We start from the raw sequence: 21,049 nt of genomic DNA, 5'->3' as shown, positions 1-21,049 counted from the left end.
TTCAGATCCCGAATGTGGACCTGGCACTGCTCGTCAAGCCACACTGCGGCAGCATCCCACAAAAAATAGAGGAAGGTTAGCACAGATGTTAGCTCAGGGCCAATCTTCCTCACACACACACAAAAAGTATTTTTCCAAAAAAACTTTTTGAACTTCCATTAATGTATAATACATATAAAGAAACCACATTTTTTTCTAGAAACAATTTTAATGGCTATGTGATTCTCCATATTTTCTTCTGTTATTCAAGTAGCCTCTTCAAGTATTGCTACACATTTTGGTTGAAAGACTAAAAAAACATCAGCTTCTAGTAACATCACCAAGCATCCAAGTTGTAGCCCCATAGTTTTAATTAGTCATAAAGCAAAGACTGCCCAGAGAAGAGGATTCAAAATTACTGCATATATTTAAATTTAGATCTAAAAGGAAATGGCTTTGGTCTTCCTAGACCCACAAGCATATTCTCCATAAAAATGCTCATGGAACAGAAAATGTACTATCAAAAGACACGTCACTGAATGTGGCTAGGAAACCTACACAGCACAACTGACGGCAGTCTTGTCCAGAGAAGAGGAGCTGAGCAGACAGTCACTTTACATACTTCCAGCCCTGGGAGTCCTAGGGATGGATAAAGACACGACTGTTTTTCTCATGTGGTAAGAGTAAAACATTCCTTCTTTTCGATTGTATCAACTACAAACTTGAAAATTGCTAGCTCTAAGCTTTAACCCATTCCTTCCTTTATCTTCAAATTCCACCTCAAATAATCTTCTCTCCTCCCTCAGCCCTGAATGCTTCTCATTCTCCACTAGGGAACCCAAAAGAATGAGCACCACTGTCACGGCTGAAAAAGTTCTTTGTCAGCTGATCATCACTGGCTATCATCGGACCTTAACACTAAAATATTTTAAATATCTGAATTAAAAATGTATTATGTCAGATAATACAACACTATAAAGAGGTAAAAATAAAAGGTAACTTTATTTCAAGAAACTCTACAGTTAAGAAATCTTCATCCTGTTGAAGACAATCAAAATGAAAACTTACCACTATTCTGGCCAAAATGCCATCATCACTCGCATCTAAGGTAACCACAGCTTTGTCGGTCTCTATTTCACATAAGGCATCTCCAGCACTCACAGCTTCACCTAGAAAATAAGACTGGGTTTGTTCTGTTTTTTAAAATATGAATATTAAAATGTGGGGGTATGTGTGTGTATATGTGTGTGGAACACGAATAATAAATACCGAAATACTCAGGAGCTATTTCTGGGCTGTGGAATTACAAGTAATTCCCATCGTGTGTGTGCATGCATACATGTATGTTTTGTTGTATTTTCCAAAAACACTATAATGGATATAAATTGTATTTGTTATGATAAAAAAAGTGATTACAAAGATTAATGAGCAAATATTAAAAACAAAATCACATTTTAGAGACAACAGCAAGAAATGCATATCCTCCTCTAAACACATCAATTCCAATCCCCACATTTTTTAACATACTTCGTTATTCCATGAAGAGAAAAGTTCTACAATTAATAGCACTTCTGGGTTAACATCGTAGGGTGAGTTCAGAAATCCTGTCGGCACCACACAGCATAAATGAATAAAGCATATTAAGGTTAAAGAGAGAAAATCAAAGATACAGCTCAGGTCAAATAAGAAACACTTCTGTGCAACAGAAACAGTATGGATACTCAACAATGCTGAGCAGGACCTGACTTGCTGGTTTCTGGATCAAGAAGCAGATCAGGGGGTGGTGGGGGTGACTTCCTTTTGAGTAAAGGGAACGAAAAGTGGCCTGCGGAAGACAGGGCCTCAAATCAGATTCTCTACTCAAAGCTAGGGCTGGGATAGGGTTCCTCCACTCAGAAAGGAGGCTGATAAAATGGCAATCAAGCCCACTGACTCGGACGATGGCTTGAATCAAAACTGTGGGTCTAGGAAGGTGGGGAACAAAGTCACTGCCTCAACACCAGGATCTGAGCCAAGCCCCCCTCCGGCTCCATACTGCATCTTCTGACATCTCCAACACCAACAGTAAATCCCTGGACTCGGGATGGGGGAAGGGGACAGGAGAGGATGAGCGGCAAGACATCGAACGCTCAAACAAGACCTTCCACTCAAAAGCAAACTGCAAGACAAAGTTCCAAAACACATCAAGAAATGTAATGCTAAGAAACAAAATCAATAATCAGAACAGAAATTCATTCCGGATGCAATTCATTTAGTGCAACCTGCCAAAGATTTTAAAATAAGTATCTTGAGGATGTTCAGAAATAGAAATGAAGGTAGAAGACCCATCACAAGAACAAGAGATTGGGAAAAATAACGTACGAAATAAAACAAAACAGTACCATGTAGAAAGGAAAAAAATTAATTGGAAACCTTGGAAATGAAAAATACAGTTATTGAAATAAAAAGAAACAACCAATGGGATATATTCCAGACCGGACATAGTGAAGTGAATTAGTAAATTAAATGTGGCATTAAGGAACTACCTGGAACTTAACGAAGGGAGACAAAAAGATAAGAAATAGAAGAGAGCAGTTGAGAGAGACAGTCTGAGGCTGCCAGGTGTGTCTCATGGAGTTCCAGGGGAGAGACTGCAGGGGACGGTACAGAAGCAGTGCAGGAAGACAGAATTGTCGAGAATTTCCCAGAACTGAAAAGATACATTCCCTCAAAATGAAAGAGCTCTGAGTGAGAGCAGAAGCGCGGCTCCTAGGGCGTCTTGACCAGCAGGGGCTCAGGGAGCCTGGCGGCCTGCTGGCAATACTCTACATCTTGACTAGGCAGTGGTGACCTGAAGCTGTGTGTGTGTGAAAATCCACAGAGCTCACACTTGATGCGAGTTATCCTCAACAAAAAATAAACAGGAAAAAAGACGACGACTCTGTGTAAACACAAACCCACATTAGATGCACTGCAGAGAGACTGCACACTACCAACAATGAAAACAATCCTAAAAGCTGGCAGAGGAAAAGAAACCAGGTTACCTCACTGGAATGAGAGACTGAGAGCACGCTTCCAGCATCTCAACAGAGGTCAGAGACGACAGAGCGATATCTTTAAGAAGCCGAGGAAAAATAACTGTCTAGAATTTTATATGCAGCAAACCATCATTCCAGACTGAAGGAAAAGTATTCTCTAGACATAGAAAGGCGAGGAAAATTTACCACTTATTGATGAGCTATTATAAAACGCACTTCATCAAGAAGAAAAGTGAACACAGAGGGGACCCACAGGCTACAGGAAACAAGTTACCAAAGAAACTGATAAAATGCTAACTATTAATCATTCAAAAGGTAATTTCTCAGGGTTTAGAAAAGTGTAAAACATGGCGCCGGCCTGGTGGCATACGGTTGGATTCACGCGCTCTGCTTCAGTGGCCTGGGGTTCCCTGGTTTGGATCCCAGGGGTGGACATGTGTACTGCTCATCAAGCCACACTGTGGCAGGTGTCCCACATATAAAAGAGACCAAGACGGGCACAGATGTTAGCTCAAGGCCAATCTTCCTCAGCAAAAAGAAGAGGATTGGCAGCCGATGTTGGCTCAGGGCTAAGCTTCCTCAAAAAATAAATAAACAAAATAAAATAAAAATAAAATGTTGTTTTAAAAAGTGTAAAACTCAAACTCAAAACAATAATAAGCTGGGAAGGGAATGTTTAGTTGATAGTTAAAGCATGCTAAGAACTCTGATACAGATAAGCGGAAAAATGATAGATAACTCGACTTTGTTGGCAAAATTTAATTACGTATCCAAAAAACTTAATGGTATATACCAGAAAAATATAAAAACAGAAATACAATCCACAGCAATCAAAAAAGAAGAGAAAAAATTAAATAACAAAACCTGCCATCCAATTGCAGACACATGAAAAGAAAAAAAAAAAGTAGAAAACACAAAAATGGCAGAAATAAGTTCAAATGTATCCATACTTGCAATAAACGTAAGTGTTAATAAACCACCTACTAAGAGCAGAAATTACCAAAATGAACAACAACAACAAAAATCTGGGTAAATGTGGCTGACAAGAGACAGACCTAAAACAAAAACAGACTAAAAAATACAGAAATAGAAATATATGTAACATACAAATACACTCCGTCACACACAGCAAAAATAACTGGGACAAGTTAACTGGGAATTACAGTGGGATTGGGTGCAGTCAGGATGCTGTGGAACATTCAGGAGGGGCGTCTAATGCAGTTTCCGGAGGGTGTGAATGCTTCCTAAAAAAATGACATCGAATCTGAGCCTGAAAAGATGAAGAGACAGTCAAGTGATGGGCAGTGAACCAGGCAGCAGGCACCACACAGCCAAAGCCCTGAGGGTGAAAGAGAACAGGACTCGGGAGCACCCAGCTCACGGTACCTGAGAAAAGCAACGAGACTGGGGGGTGAGGTAAGGAGAGATGAGACCAAAGGGCCCCTCACTGGTCCTACAGAGGAGGTGACAGCGCCAGGGCACGTAACTGCTCACACATTCCTTTACAGGCCAGATGCTTTAGCAGTTGAAATAGATTGCCTCTCAAAAGGAAAAAGTCACACCCTTATATGCTTCTGCTGTAACCATGGAAAAAACAATTGAACTAGGCAACCTAACAATCAAATACTTCTTCTAGACTCCTAGGAAGGAATTCTGGTCACAGGAAAACAGTAAAATGATGTTTATCACTTGTGCTCACCTATTTCAAATTCCAAACGCCCATCCACAAATTCTACTTCAGCACAGATCAACCTAGATGATTTCGTTCCCATTCCTGAATTCCTATAGCAGTCCTAATCAATTTGAATGAATCACAAATTGCATTATCAAAAGCTATGTTGCATTATTAGCTGCTTTTTACAATCGGGTGCTCCTCTGTCCAGCAGACCAGGAGCTTCTTTACGAGGTGTTTTACGTCCTGCTTCCCTCTCCAGGGCTCTAGCTAGTGCCTCCAAACAAAGCGTCTGAGATTGAAACACTTCAGGGAAAAATTGCAATAATTTCACAAATCCCCATTTCCTCATAAGGTGTACATCAAATTGTCCTTTCTATTTCTTTTGGTTCTAACATTTGATTTGCAGTATGCTTCTAACACTTAAAAACTTAGGTAGCTTGCTTGCTTTTTATTTTAATTATATGTACATCTCCTCAGCTAACATAGACATATATATCAGCTCTATGAGAATGCCGAGAGAGAAAATGGAGAGAAACAGAGAAGGAAAGGATCTATCCGTCGTGCGGTGAGCTTTCCTGAGCAACCACAGCAAAGCTTAAACGTCGTGTTATTACACCAGGGCACATTACCTCTAATTTATCACAAAACTCAAGTTCTATCTATCAATACTAAACCATAATGTAAATGCCTAAAGAAAATTTTGAGACTAAATAATGAGCCATGAAGATTCCAAATCTATTCAGGTTCAGCCTTGATCAACAATTAGGCTACAATTCAGAAAAGCCACAAGCAGGATAGTTAAAAAACCTCTTCCAACTCAGACACAGGTTTGATTCCAAGTTCTGACACTTAACTAGTAATCGTGACTAAGTTACTCAATCTCTCTGAGTCTCAGGAAGGTTTTGAATGTGCAGCTACACACACACAAAAATCATGGAACTGAAAACGACACGTTAACTCTCCACATCTTCAAATAACAGTTCAAAACATCTATAGATAAAAATGTTCGGGATGTTTTTAAGAACCAAGATTCACTCTGGCTGCCCAGTCCATATTCTGAGATCTCAAACAGATCATTCGACAAACATCAGTGTATAACTAAGCACTAGGTATAAACACAACGATAAGATAGGGCTCTGTCTACAACGAGTTCATAGCATAGAGAAGACTGAGAAGCCAGGACAGACTATCACGGATGGAGTGAGTTGACAGACGGCTCCTCAGCTGCCACGTTGATGGCTGACCAGTTGTGGAAGGAGACGGCAGCCTTGCAGTGTCCCTGTGCCATCTCCTCGTGGTGTGTCAGCAGGCAAGGCGGAGCGGGCCCGGAGCGAGAGTGCGGGCCCCAGGAGGGGCCGGAGCAGAGGCCCGCCCGGGGGCCGCTCCCCAGCACCGAAGCCAGCATCATCATCCTGTTCCTTTGTCCAGATGGGCAGCTGCCAGAGCCGAGGGCTGGAGCGTACAGAGGCTTCCCTTTCTCTTTTTAAAGTCTGGGTAGGAGGTATAGTCTTCATGAACCACACTTAATGCGATGTTTATATTATGAACTAAACACATTCTGTGGCTTTCACAAAATAATTTTTTTCTGCTAAACATTAAGAATAAAAGTCTTTATTTAAAAGGTATGTGCAATGATAGTGGTGGGGGAGAGTTAGTTTTTATCTGTAAGACCAAAAAAAATCACACCTACGTGAACACTATAGGGAAAACCTCTTCTTGTGCGATGTTGAACAATGATGACAACCAGGATTAAAGAGAGAAATAAGTCAAGTGTTTACTCAACAAATATGTACCAGCTGCCCCGTGTGAATGACACTGTGCAAGACACTGTGGTAAAAGTAATAATAAGACAGACCTGCTTCGAGAAGCTCCTAATCTGATTGAAGAAGAGTACAAACAAGCAGACAACGCCACCTGATCCGGGCAGTGTCTACGGCGGTGTGCCGAAGACAGAGGAGAGGTCCCCAGGCAGTGTTTGCCAACTCTTCTCACTTCATCACACAAACAAGAAGGGGTGTCATGTGCATGGCCCAAGACCCAGGCAACCTGGCTCCTTGGCCATCTGAGGTCCTTCCCTGAGGGCTGAAGGCAGGAGCAGCAGCTCGAGGAGACTGCCAGGAACCTCCCTCACACCCTTCTGACCCTTAGATTTCATTGTGTTGCCCATTTCAAGTGCTTGACACCCACGTGGCTAGTAGGGACTGTATTGGTCAGTGCAGACACAGCATTTCTAGCACCAAGAAAGTTTACTGAAGAATACTCTCCAATTCTAAAATTCTGACATAATACAAATATTAACAGAAATGCAAAAAAGCATTAACGCTGGAATGCAATTCAGCAATAAAAAGAATGAACTGCTGATACATGCTACAACACGGATAAACCTCAAATTCATGCCAAATGGGAGAAGCCAGTCACAAACAGTTAGATACTATATGATTCTATTTGCACGAAATGTCCAGAAAAAGCAAAATTTTAGAGACAGAAAGCAGATAAGTCTGGGATGGGAGAAGGAAATGACTGCAATCACATTCCAGGGATTTTTTTTGGGGTGATAGAAATGTTCGAAAACTGGATTTCAAGGACGGTTGCACAAGTCTACATATTTACGAAAAATCACTGAATTGTGCACTTAGAATAATATTTACTGAGATAGACCTCCACAAAGCTGTTAACAGTAGTATACTCAAAAAACACTGAAGCTATTTATAAAATGCACGTTTCAAAAATTTTCCATTTTAGCACCACAGACATGTAAACAAATCCCCAGAAATAAGAGAAACCAAAGCCTCTTCTACAGCAGAAGCCAGAGACCCACGTTACTCTCTAGTGGCACCCAGTGACAACACTCCAAACAGTGACAAACTCCTTCCAAACAGTTCTACTTCTGAATTTTATACACTAAATTAGTTACAGTCTGAGATTCACACAAAAACTATCTGCAATACTCAGAGCTCCCAGTCACACGACAGAAGGAAGGCCCACACCAAACGCGGTCTGAGGGAGCCCCAGGAGCAGCCGCGGGACCACGGGGGAAGCAGGTCCCGTGCACGGCCCAGGCGCTGGGCTGCGTGCCGCACATCTCAGCCCAGCTCTGTGCCAGTGCTTCCTCTCTAATGTTTCAAGAAAGAAAACAATGTTTTTCATACCCTCAAATATTCTCTCACAAAAGGGAAGAACAAGAATATTTTCTTCCTTTTTGTTATTTTATCTAACAGATCTGACCTTCCAGTTAATGAAAAACTACACCATATCTACTTTAATTAAACTGAAGATATCTGAAGCATACTTTTCTTGCCCAAATAACAAACTTGTAATAAAAATGTGGAATTACAGCTCAACTCACCTTTCAAGAGACTTTGAAATTGTACATGTCACCCAGGACTTTTGAAGTGTTTGCTCTACTAATTTTATGATGCAAATTCTTTACTTAATCCTCAGACTGAAATTAAGGATTCTAATACTCATTACAAAACTCTTTTCTAACATTAATTAGATTAACAAAGATGGGAATAACTTATATGCCATATTACTGCATGTTTCCATGACTTCAAAAAAGAAAATGAAATTGAGTTATTACAGAATTCTAAAGCCAGGGAGATACCTTAGCTCTCATCTCAGGCAACTCACTCCCAGATCCTTCACGGCAGAGTGGGACCCCAGAGGACGAATGTGATCCCCAGGCCAGAGCACTCTGCAGTGGACCCTTCTTGCCTTGGCTTCAAACACTCACACACAACATTAGTAATAGCAGTCGTGAGTTACAGAGGCTCAGATTTTCAAGAATCTTAAAGGTCTGTAACACTGAACTGCTATCCACTAAAGGGTTAGGAGATCATTAGCCTTTGCTTAAAAATAAACTAGACTCACAATTAGATACAACATTATTCTTCTTCATGAAAAGAAGTTCAATCCTCTTAACATTTGACCGTCTAATCTCATTGTTTTAAATAAGTCACCATACATTAATAAAAACCTCAAGATAAATTTTTAAAAAAGAGCCAATAAGAGAAAAAGGTATATAAAAAGTTTTCTGCCAGAATACAAATATTTTAAAGACAGAATGACTGAACCAAGTTATTATAAATGTATCAAGTACCAAACCTACTTAGACATATAGAGTTCTACTCATGTGTACAGCACATAAATGTTAATGAAAAGAAAATTATGTTCAAAAGATCACAATTAAATCACAAAGGTGACGTACTTAAAAAAGAAGCCAGTGAATTATTGAGAACCAAGGATTAAGCTTGCTCTCAATTATCTATAAAGTATTGGTAAACAAACATTTCCCTTCAGGTGGCAGAACACAGAATTTAAGAGCAACCTTGAGGGAAACACGCTCCCGGGGCTCCAAGTCGATCCGGGCGTGTCCTACGTGAAACAGCACGTTGTCAGCAGAGAGAAAAAGAACAGACTGATGAGGCCAGATGTGTCCTGGCTCTTCATCATTCTCTCCACATCCTAACGGGTGTGAATAACTTATCAGACTGCCAGTGAGCAAGAAGTCTGAGAGATGAATGTGGTCCAAAGAATCCTCTCATCTACTTGTGCATCAGTTCTCCAAGTGTGAAGAAATCCCATCTTTTAATAATAACCCTAAAAGGCTGTTCTTGTTCTGTGTCTGAATCATTATTTAATGACACCAACAATCTGTCATCTTCAATATGGAAATAGCCAAGGCTCCGTAATTCATCAGGAAAAAGAAACCTAAAAATAGACTCCAATTGATTACATTATTTATAAAGGTGAAACTTTCTTAGATACTGGTAATTATTTTAAAAGACGGCAGCAGCCATGCAGAGCCAATTACTCAAAGTGCTTCCTAACGAAAAACTGGCTCTTTCACTTATATGACATACGTCTTTTCAAATTCTAGAAAGTTCCCTGCCATTTTTTCTTTGAATATTATCTCTTCCTCATTCTCTCTTTTTTCTCCTTTTGGAAATCCTCCTCTCAGATGATTCTCATTTTATTCTTCATGTCTCAACTTCTCTTTCATGTTTTCTACTGCCTTCTCTCTCTGTGCTGTGTACAAGCTAATGTTTTCAGGTTGCTCTTCAGTTTACGAATTCTTTGGTCAGTCACATCTAATCATACCTTAACCAAACCATGAGCTTTTTGTTTTTTAATTTTAGAGACATTAATTTTCATTCCTAGAAGTTCTATTTGTCCTTTTCAAATCTGCCTGGACTTTTGGATAGTGTCTGTCTTTTTTCATATTTTCAATTCCTTCTCTTACATTTTTAATCATTTCAAACATACATTATGTATCTAGTAATTCCAATTGACTGAAATTCTTGGAAGTCTAGTCCTGCTGCTTGTTATATCTACTGACTTTTGCTCTTAAAAGACTGCTTCCTTGTGAATTGTTAAACTAGAGATTGTGAACTCTTGGTAAGTGGGACCTTATCTTGGAATCTTCCGTGGCTTGGATTAGATGCAATGTCTTTCCAGAATAATGGCTTCTGCCAGGAAACCCAGGAAGATCAACAGCCCAGAACCACTTTATCTCTACCTGTGGGTTCAGAAAATGCAAGTACTATAAATTTGAACCCCAAAGTCTCATGAGGACAGACCCATGAGAGCAAATTTTCAAGGGAGTAGGCATTCCTATTCCAAATAGATCTAAAGTCAAACAAATAAATTTGCCTATCAAATGGCTTTAAAATCCATTCATACGTTGACAACTCTCAAATTTCTATCTCCAAGCTGGAATTCATTCCTGAACTTCAACTCTTATAATCGTCTGTTGAACATCTTCCCTTGAACATCTAATAAACATCTCAAACGTTACCACATCTAAACCTGAATCTAATGTTTGATTTCCCTTCCTCCCTCCTTCCCCCTCAAACGCACCTGTTCCTCATCTCAGCTATTCCAGTCTTCCAGCTCAGGCGCAGTGGGGCACGTGGCTTCGACTCTCACTCACCACTCTGGATGTTGCTGACATTTGGTGACCCCTTTCTTGAGTTAAAGCTCAACTTACATTTAAAAGATTTGTTTTATAATGTTATATCCAGTGGTGAGGAGAAGCTTCACCCCATCTACTTAGATGGTCAATATTGACTACAAGTCCTCAGCACTGACTTTTTAAATGTGAACAGGCAAATGGGCCTACTTAAATTGCCTATAGTTAGCTCTTGATACCAGAATGCTCTTAGGGTCTGATCCACTCAGTGTGATGCTACTAATATGGCTCAAGAAAGTACAGAGAAACCACTTCCTATTAAATAACCAGGAGTGTGGGTGTGTCTTGGCTTCAGGATAAGGACCCTCACAGACTGACAAACTGCAGACTGGAATTCAGGATCCTTCCTATAACGTATCTTATCTCATATCCACTGTGCCCTTAATGCAGCCAGAACTACCTGCTGTTGCCAAAATATATGTCATGACACCTCACTTCTCAGATTTTGCCCATGCTGTTTACATTAGCTGGAATGCCCTTCGCTCTCACTGTTTTAAAGCCCATTTACTCTACAAGGACCAGCTCCAGTAGCACCTCATCTGCAAAGCCTTCTCCGATCCCCGTCTATTTGCTGCTTTGGGCTTCCTCTCTCTTCTGCCAGTATATTTGCTAATCGACTACTTACAGTGGTACCGGGTCTGTTTCAATTACTATGCTAGTCATAACAGGGAAAGGAGACGTAGCAAAACTCAGACGTATTCCCCAGGAAGGAACAGAATTAAGTAATGCTTCCAGTCACACGTTATATCTAGCACACGAAGGACCAGCCATAGTCACCTGGATAGACTCAATGCACCATATCTCTTAACCTCCATATTGGCCCAATCCATAGTCCCAAGCTCCTACTGTGAGGCCCATTCTGTAACCTGTCCTGTCACCTTTCCTAGCACCCCTGTCTCCCTCAAAGAACTGGGGCCTTCTCCCAAACTCCCAAGTTATTTGGCTCAAGTTCTGAAGTAAATACTTGGTAGCCCTCTTCCTGATCCCCAGACTTGTCGTCACTGGCAAAAGTGATGCCATGAATGGCTCCACCTCCTGGAATCACAACATAACCCTGTCAGACTCTGAATTCTTGCCCAATGCCTAAACTCTCTCAATGTTATTTTATAAGCACTAGACTAGACCTCTCAGTACCAACGTTTGCCCGGATGACATCTGCGCCCACTGAAACACACGTGACACCCGAGAAGTCCCTGCCACAGCCAGTCTCTGGAATCAGACAAGGTCTCCCAGGCCATGTCCTTCATTCTCAACTCGCTCTTCTCTCCTCTCCGTCCATTTTTTAACACTTGGCTCACCATTTCTCAAGCAGCATAATAATGGCTGTGGGGAATTCATCTGGTCACTACAATTTCTCTGTACATCTGTCTGACAATCCCTAATGGGGACTGGAGGCTCATCCTCCTCCCTCCACAAAAGTTTAACATGTTACAGACTGAGTGGAGCATAGGGAAAGTCGGTTACACAGAGCGCTAAAAGAAGCTGTCCTGAAGGCAGCCCACTCCAGAGGGAGGGAGGCCACTCCACCGCCACACGCAGCAATGACTCCAGTGAGAAAAAAGGAAAAGAAAGCAGCAGCCAGAAAAACAAAAGGTCTTCCCCAATTTCTTTCACGTTAACTGTTCCTCTGTCCTGCACTGTGAGCATGGCAGCACACTCAATCTGCCTGGCCGACAGAGTCTTAGCCTTATTTTCTAAGCACCGTATTGAGTACTTAAATCCGGCCAAACGGTTGCTATACACAGTAGACTAACACAGCTTTCTAGGTAGTATTGTAGCAAACATCTTCTTGGTAACAGCAACATTCTCATTCATCTGGAGGTTATAAAAGGGTGAGGAAAGAGTAGTTTCTCACTCCAAATTATATCTCAAAGGTTATTTATTGATTGTACAACTTTCAAAAATATATATTATTATAAAAATTTCAAAAATATACAAAAGTAGTATGGAAAGTTTAATGAAGCCACATGTACCTTTCACCCAACTTATACAATTGTCAATGGATTCCTGAATAGTCTTGTTTCATCTCTATCCTGCCCCATCCTTCTATTCTCCACCAGTTATTGTGAAGTTAATCCCAGACAGACTATCATTTCATGTATAATGATTTCAACTCATATCTCTTAAAGATAAGATTTTTAAAAAATATAACCACAGTATCATTAAACCTCTAAAATGATTAATTCCTTAATATTATTAAATATACCATTTTCGAATGTCCCCAAACGTTTTGTCAAAATACAGTTCAAACATGGGAACTGGTCTCTTAAATCTTTTTTTTTTTTTTTTTTTTTTGAGGAAGATTGGCCCTGAGCTAACATCTGCTGCCAATCCTCCTCTTTTTGCTGAGGAAGACTGGCTCTGAGCCAACATCCGTGCCCATCTTCCTCTACTTTATATGTGTGACGCCTGCCACAGCATGGCTTGATGAGCGGTGTCATGTCTGCACCCGGGATCCCAACTGGCAAACCCCGGGCCGCCGAAGTGGAAGGTGTGCACTTAACTGCTGCGACACCGGGCCGGCCCCTTAAATCTCTATTAAGCTATACGTTCCCCTCTCTCCTTCCTTTTCCCACCCCTACCTGCCCCTTGAAATTTATTTGTTGAAGGAAACGGGCTGTCGAATTCCTCATAGTCTGAATTTTGTTCATATATTCCTCATGGTGTCATTGAAGACATCCCTCTTTCCCTTGAATTTCCTGGAAAATAGTAGTGAGAGCTACAGGTTTGATCACATTCAGTTCAATTTTCTGGCAAGACAGCTCCATAGCTGGTGTTTGCATGTCTTAACATCAGGAAGCATGCAATATCTAGTTTTCTCTCTTTTTGTGTTATTAGCAGCCATTGATAATCACTGGCTATATCCCTTATTTCATTAGAGGATACAAAATGGTTATACAGTAACATTGTATCATTCTTCCATCTTTTTTTTCTTTTAAAGATTTTATTTTTTCCTTTTTCTCCCCAAAGCCCCCCGGTACATAGTTGTGTATTCTTCACTGTGGGTCCTTCTAGTTGTGGCATGTGGGACGCTGCCTCAGCGTGGTTTGATGAGCAGTGCCATGTCTGCGCCCAGGATTCGAACCAACGAAACACTGGGCCGCCTGCAGCGGAGAGCGCGAACTTAACCACTCGGCCACGGGGCCAGCCCCATCATTCTTCCATCTTTTAAGAGTTGGGACATGCTAATAATGAGAAACTTATTCTCATCAACTACTTGGTTATCCTGAGCTACAGTTAATATTGGAAAGGCAGGGGAAAAAGACTTGAATCTTTTAATTGATTACCAGTTTTCAAAATAAGTTAATTTACTAGCATCCTCCAATGCAAAACAATTATTAGGTTTTTTTTCCTTTATATTACTGTGAACTTTGGATTCAAATATATTTAATGTGTTTCTACACTGCAGTTGCTATCCTTATTGATCTTCAAATTGTCCCATCTTTGGCTCCTGAGTCCTTTAGGATGCCTTTAGCAGTTCTGATAGCTTCTTTGCTTTCTAAATTAGCTTGGACAAGATGTTCCAAGCTCATCTTGTACCTACATTCCCTGCCCCAGACCTGGAAGTAGCTGTTTTCCAAGGAGCTTTAGCTTACTTTAGTGGGAGCTGGCACTCAGGACTACAGTCTGGTTGCTAGGGGTGCCCACTGCTACTAGGCTGGTCCTTTTTCTAGGCTCTGCCAGGGAGAAGAGCTTTAAATTTGCCGTCACAAGATTTTTCCTTGAATTGAGCTATCTTTTAACTGTTTCTCCTTTAAACCACACCAAAAGTCTGGGTTCCCAATGATATCATCTTAATCACTCTATTTGCTTTATTCCATAAAATACATATAAAAGCCTTAGAATAACAATAGCAACACAATCACTACAATATGATTCCCTTAAACAGTTGAGGATTTTTTTTTTTTTTTTGGAGATTCTTTGGTCTTCAGTTATAATCTATTAAGGATAGACAGTCGGGTCTACTGAGATTTGAAATAATCCGTCTCTATATGGTTCTATCAGAGCTTGATATATAATTAGGTTAATTAGGTTCATCTGTTTCATTTTGTTTCAACTTTTAGGGATCTTTTAAATTTTAATTTTGCTTTAAAATTATTTAAAATATGTATATGGTTCCAAAGTTAAAGAGGTAAAATAAGATATATTCAGAGAAGTCTAGTTTCTACTTTCTCCACCACACTGTTCGCTCCAGTAGTCAGTCGATAGGTAATCATTTTTTACTGTCAAATTTTTGTTTTACCTTTTCAATTTTTCAAATACTAGTACTCCCATCCCTTTCTTCAATGAATAGTACATACCATACCTGTCTCCACTCAGCTATTTTCCCCTGACGATCACTCTACCGTAGTATAAAAAGATACTCTTCTCTTCATTTCTTTTTATATTGTGGATGTAGTATAAGTTATTCAATAAACCCTATACTCACCAACATTTGTGTTGCTTCCACCTTTTGCTATTACAAACACAACTGCACTAAACAGCCTCACGCATGTGTCTTTTCTTATTTTTGCCAGAGTGACGCTGAGATAGCATCCCTAGGAGTAGAGCTGCCTGGCCGAAGGGCAGATATAAACATCACTTTTCTAGATATTGACCAATCCTCTCCCCTAGAGCTCATACAAATGCGCATTTCCTGCAGCAATGTATGAGAGAGCCTGCTTCCCCCATTCCTCCACGGCCTCACCAACAGAACAGCTTGTCAAACTTCTTAATTTCTGTCAATATGATCAGTAAGAAATGATACCTCAGTGTAGTATTGCTTTGCATATTTCTTATTAGTAGAAAGATTAAGTATCTTTCCATATGTTTCAAGGAATTCAGAATTCTTTTTCTGTAAACCATCTTCATATATCTTGCCTATTTTCCTATTGAGTTGACAGTTTTCTTATTCTGTATTTTTTAGGGATATTCACCCTTTGTGATAAAAATTGGAAATATCCTTCTCCAATTTGTCACTTGTTTTTTTACTTTGCTTATTCTGTTTTCAGCAATACTAAAGTTATTATTTGTATCATCAAATTTATCAATATTTCCCTTATTGCATCTGGATTTTGAGTTGTAGTTAGTGTGTTTATTCCACTTCCAAGTTCAAAGGAATTCACCAAATTTTTTCTTAGTACTTGTATGCTTTCATTTTTGTACACTATGTGTCTGATTCATTTGTATCTTTTCCTTGGCATAGTACAAAGAATAAACCTAATTATCATTTTCCTTCAGCATACGCTAAACACCCATGTGCAACTGCGTCTACTGCCTCATTTTCTATTCGGCTCTGAGAGGCTCTTTTTAAGCACCAAGACCACAGTTCTATTACGGGGACTTAATGATACGTTTCAGCACCTCGTAGGGCCACAGCCCTCCCCCACCGCTCTTCTTTTGAGAGTTTTCCTTATTATTCTTATTTGCTCTTTCCAATGAAATGCATAATCAACTTGCCTAGCCCAGGAAAAAACCATACACACGCACACACAGAATCATCATAAAGTTATAAACTAACTTAAGGGGATCGACAAATTCATGACATCGAAACTAACAGCTAAGTATAAGGACTAAAACTTAGAAAAAAGCCTTAAACTATTTTACCATTCTCTGCTTGAAAAGACAGGTTGAACCCGGAAAATCTTTGCTACATTACCATGGGAAATTTATTTAAACAAACTTAGATTAACTAGCAAAGGAATCCAATTATTTCATATATATCATGTATTGTATAACATAACTCATTAGAAAAAAAGCCAAAATGATCCAAATAACACAAGGCATTAGTAATGTACTTGCTCACCTTCCTTTTTCAGCCATTTCACAATGTTCCCTTCCTCCATTGTAGGAGACAGTGATGGCATTAGTATCTTAATAGGATCAGCTGGAATTGAAAAAAGGAAAGATTAGCCACAAAAAAAAATGCACTTTGTGCAGCATCAATGAAAAGTACAAGTAAATTAATATCAAATTCAATTTGAAGAAGAAAATATTCGCAAGTCTAAAAGACTCCCAACTGATGAAGCTAAATGTCCAGTAAAGAGTATGGAAACATAAAACTCTCAACTTTTTAAAAATAAAACTCTTTTTTGGAGTACTTTCAACTCCTTTTTCACAGTTCCCCAGTCCTCTATGCATGTTTGCTGAGGAAGATTAGCTCTGAGCTAACATCTGTTGCCAATCTTCCTCTTTTCTTTTGCTTGAGGAAGATTAGTCCTGAGCTAACATCTGTGCCAATCTCCCTCTATTTTGTATGTGGGTCACCACCACAGTATGGCTGACAAGTGGTGTAGGTGTGTGCCCAGGATCTGAACCCGCGAACCTGGGCCACTGAAGCAGAGCTCACCAAACTTAATCACTAGGTCATGGGGCCAGGCCCCTCTATGCATATTTTTAAGCCAGGTGCTTACAAGATCAAAAATAAAATTTTGACTTATGTTTCATCTTCTTCTCCTTTCCGTTTTGTTGCTATAAAAAATATTTACAAGTAAAATGATGGAAAGAAAAGATAAATAAGAAAATAATAATAATTTTAAAAACCTAGGGTTCTGATAAGTCACAACAAAACAATCAAATCAGACTTCTTTTTAAATTGGTTGTGTTTTCATTTTCCTCTGATATTATACTATTCAAGAATCAAAGGTTCTTACTGGTTAAGTGTGAAAGGAAAGGTGTGTCTTGTCAAGCACGATTAACCTAAGCTGCTAATCTCAAATAGTGTTTAGTGTTCCACACCACAATTCACCGGGGATCCAAAAGGGCAGACTCAAACCAGGGCAGCCTCTCAATGAAACACAGCTCCTTTTTCCTTAGATACTAACAAAGGAGACACTCTCTGCATCTGGCCAGATGGGCTTCCCAGTAGTCATGCACTGTCCAGGACCACACTCAGAGAGCACACAGCAGACAGATTACAAATTTATATGAAGTTTATACTAATAAATAGTTAACAGCATGCTCCAGCTCTTAGCAGTACCCATGGTAACAAATTACACTCCCTGACATCTTCCACTGAACCTATTCTCTCCTCAGATTATTCAACTCTCTGACTCAGAAAACCAAAACATCGTACCATATCTAACATATTTCAAATGTGGAAGAGGATAGAATGGGGCTTCTTTTTTTTCCCACGGACGTTTTAGGGTTAAAGGGAACTGAATACTAATGTTAAATGAGGTTAAAGATTTCCTTTGGGAAACTGAACTAATCTTACCGTCATTTCGAATGGAGAGTTCCTACGGCTTCACGGCACAGATCCAGCTCCAAAGCATCTGGAGGCAAGCTCTGTCCTCCCTCCACTTTTCACTCTCTCCTCTCTAAAGAACCGGCAAAAGGACTCGAGCACACATACGTGCCGCAACCTTTTCCTCACTTTTGTTTTAAGACCTGCCTGCCTACAGGGAACCCGCATTTTCCTTTCAGCTCTCCTATGTGCCAGGCCTAAATGGACCTGCCTTTCAAAGGCAGACAGAAGCCCACTTCTCTCTGCTGCCGGCATCAGGGCCCACGGGTGTGAGGAAGCCATTCAGGTGTGCGTGTGTTTGCTTTGTACACACAAACTCTCCCCCTCCAACAAAAGCCCCAAGTCTAAATGTGGGGCTGTACTGCAAAGTCCAACTGTAGGCCACAGATCTAAGTCACATTTTCCAATCCAACAACACCATCAGCCTTAAAACTGTTACTGTGATCTCCATCTGTGTGACTTTTTTGCCTCTGTCTCAATTGGCACCAAACTCAAGGAAGAACAGAAAAGTAAAATTATCACTCCTAATATCCCAACAATGAGAAAACCACAATCCATCGATTGAAGGATTTGAATTCTGCCTGCCTAACTCTACTACCCAGTACTACCTCTCATCATTAATTGATGATCCTTACAAATATGGATCATCAATTAATCACTGGTTATTTATAGCCTATTCACTCAGAAATTCAAACACAGCAAACCAGACATACCAAGCCCATGTGAGCATTCTTCATATGTCCAATCAAATATCCCAATAAACACTTTCCCTACCTTGTGCATAAAGAATTCCTGTATTAAGAAACCTCTTTTACTACTGACAATGAATATTTCAAACGTAGAAGACAACAGGTAACCGTTAAGTGCATTATATTTTGGAATTAAGGGAGGAAAAATAGCCACAAGGAGTTTCCCAACTCCTGTTTTATTATTAAAACACACAGCTATCTCAGAAGAGACTGGAGAATGGAGAACACAGCCATCGACTCCTGTATACCATGTCTCTCAATGTTCACCGCAACAGTTTCATTTAATTTCCAAACTACCTCTAGTTGAAACGCAAATTACCACTGCAATATAGCTTAAAGTATCTTCACATATTTTCTTTAGTAAACTAAGTTCTTGTGGACTAAAACAGGCACCTTAAGACACTGAATAGGTAGAAAATAATGCAAACTACTATGCACAACCTCAGGGCATTGCAGTCTATAAAACACTGGAGCACGAACTTCCGGAGTGAATCAGAACTAGGGAAGAGGGTTTAGGAATGCACGCACAGGCAAACTTACACTGGAACATCGTGATGCATCTCCAGCTGCAAACCTAGCAAGCCTACACTTGACGGCAAGCATTCCTCCAAAGTGCCAGAGCTCCACATGCCAGACACATTCGGAAATAACAAAAGGAGCTGTCTAACCCCTGCATTCCGCTGTGTCTATTATCTTTCTCATTTTTCGCATGGCTTGATGAAGAAAACATTCGCCTAAAGAATATACAGCCAGCCCAAGTCTCAGCATTTAATCTTTTTAAGGTCATAGTGACAAATGGGGTTTAAAAGAAAGCAAAGCAAACAAACAAACAAAAACTACCTTCTAATAGCACCCTGACAAGAGGCCAGCCTCTTCTTGAAAATCATAGCTTAAAAAAAGGCCCAATAGGGGGCTGGCCCCGTGGCCGAGTGGTTAAGTTCGCGTGCTCCGCTACAGGCAGCCCAGTGTTTCGTTGGTTCAAATCCTGGGCGCAGACATGGCACTGCTCATCAAACCACGCTGAGGCAGCGTCCCATATGCCACAACTAGAAGGACCCACAACGAAGAATATACAACTATGTACTGGGGGGCTTTAGGGAGAAAAAGGAAAAAAATAAAATCTTAAAAAAAAAAAAAAAGGCCCAATACAATGCTTCTCTCAAAAAGTTTCAGCCTGGCATTATGAGATGAGACATTTCATAATCACATACACATTAAATTTATGCATCAAATAGAGTTCCACTACAAAGAAGCAAAAGAAATGGACTGCAGTGGTTCCATGTCCAGACTCCAGCTTATGACAAACACTAAATCGATGCTCTCGAGACGAAGGCTCTCTCCACATTTTTACGCCCTGCTTCTGGGCGCCATGGTGCAACCCACATTCACTTTACGAGTCTATCTCCTATTGTCATCTCCCACCTATAAGACCTTCACATTTCCATTATTCCTGACATTAAGGACTATATTATAAAACTTTTGCCTTTATTAAGTATTATTTTCCAAATTACCACATCAAAAACCTCAAAAATTTTCATACTTTAAAAATAAAAAGAACATAATCATTCCTCATACAGCTACCCTTCACGGATGAATTGAAATTGCCTCTCTGAATAATGGCAATAAAACATAAAAATTCTGTAATAGATCACTGTCCTTACTCTGAAACGAAAGTGACAAAAACCAAAGAAAGACATTTTGGCTATCTCCATTATTCAGTACTCTCTCTTGATTGATTATACTGCCTTACCACAGAGAATAAAATGTGCAATGTATTTTCTGATTAATCTAACCAATCTATCTGCAGACTCTCATGCTAGAAAATCATTTCAAAATGTAAGCATTACTTTATTAGTAATGGGACGTATTTCATCCCAGTATACCCTCTTTCAACTGGAACATTATACACATCTTTTCCAAATGTACTTTTCCAGTGGGAAAGTAATTATACAATCATAATATTAGTTTTGAGTGACAAGGCTACACATAATTAGTATCTACCCTTTATGGCTGCTGCCAGTTCTATTCAGATACTAATGGCTTTTCTAGACTCCTTGGAATTTTAACCTATACCTAGGATTGTTTAATTTCACTAGAAATTCACTACAGCTTCCCTTTTCATTCTAGCAAGCAGTACCTTCTACCTTTCTCCTGTCGAATTGAGGAGGCCTTGAAATGTGCACCAATTATATCTCCTACTAATAACTGGGCACGACTACAGGTAAGAAGAAAGGAAATGTGGTTTTCTTCTCCACTGATCGCACAGGTTATTTCAGTTAGTACTCAAAAAAAGCACCCCAAATGTAGTTGGAATTTTACTCTTTTGTAGTCATTTTAGTATTCTATTCCTCTTTATCAAGCTAACAAATTATCTCTTGCAATTTATAAAATTGTAAATTTATAATTTTAAAAAGGGCTATAAAATCTACCTTT

The 21,049-nt window shown here is 39.8% G+C and overlaps 1 protein-coding gene across 7 annotated transcripts in view; it reads right to left on the bottom strand.

Annotated features, from left to right (window-relative positions):
• Window positions 1–21,049, bottom strand: part of PDHX (pyruvate dehydrogenase complex component X) — a 180,024-nt gene that overhangs the window by 146,080 nt on the left and 12,895 nt on the right. For all 7 annotated transcript variants that reach the window (XR_011524054.1, XR_011524055.1, XR_011524053.1 and 4 more), the window contains exons 2-3: window positions 16,428–16,508; window positions 1,048–1,148 (exon numbers count right to left, since the gene is read on the bottom strand). Coding sequence is in view for 1 of the 7 variants with exons in the window: in XM_070564756.1 (XP_070420857.1) it covers window positions 1,048–1,148; window positions 16,428–16,508 (182 nt within the window). In the remaining 6 variants the exon portion in view is untranslated. The remainder of the gene's footprint in view (window positions 1–1,047; window positions 1,149–16,427; window positions 16,509–21,049) is intronic.

The sequence above is a fragment of the Equus przewalskii genome, chromosome 11, assembly GCF_037783145.1.
Source record: "Equus przewalskii isolate Varuska chromosome 11, EquPr2, whole genome shotgun sequence".
Lineage (NCBI taxonomy): Eukaryota > Metazoa > Chordata > Mammalia > Perissodactyla > Equidae > Equus > Equus przewalskii.
This window is presented reverse-complemented; position numbering and strand designations above follow the sequence as displayed.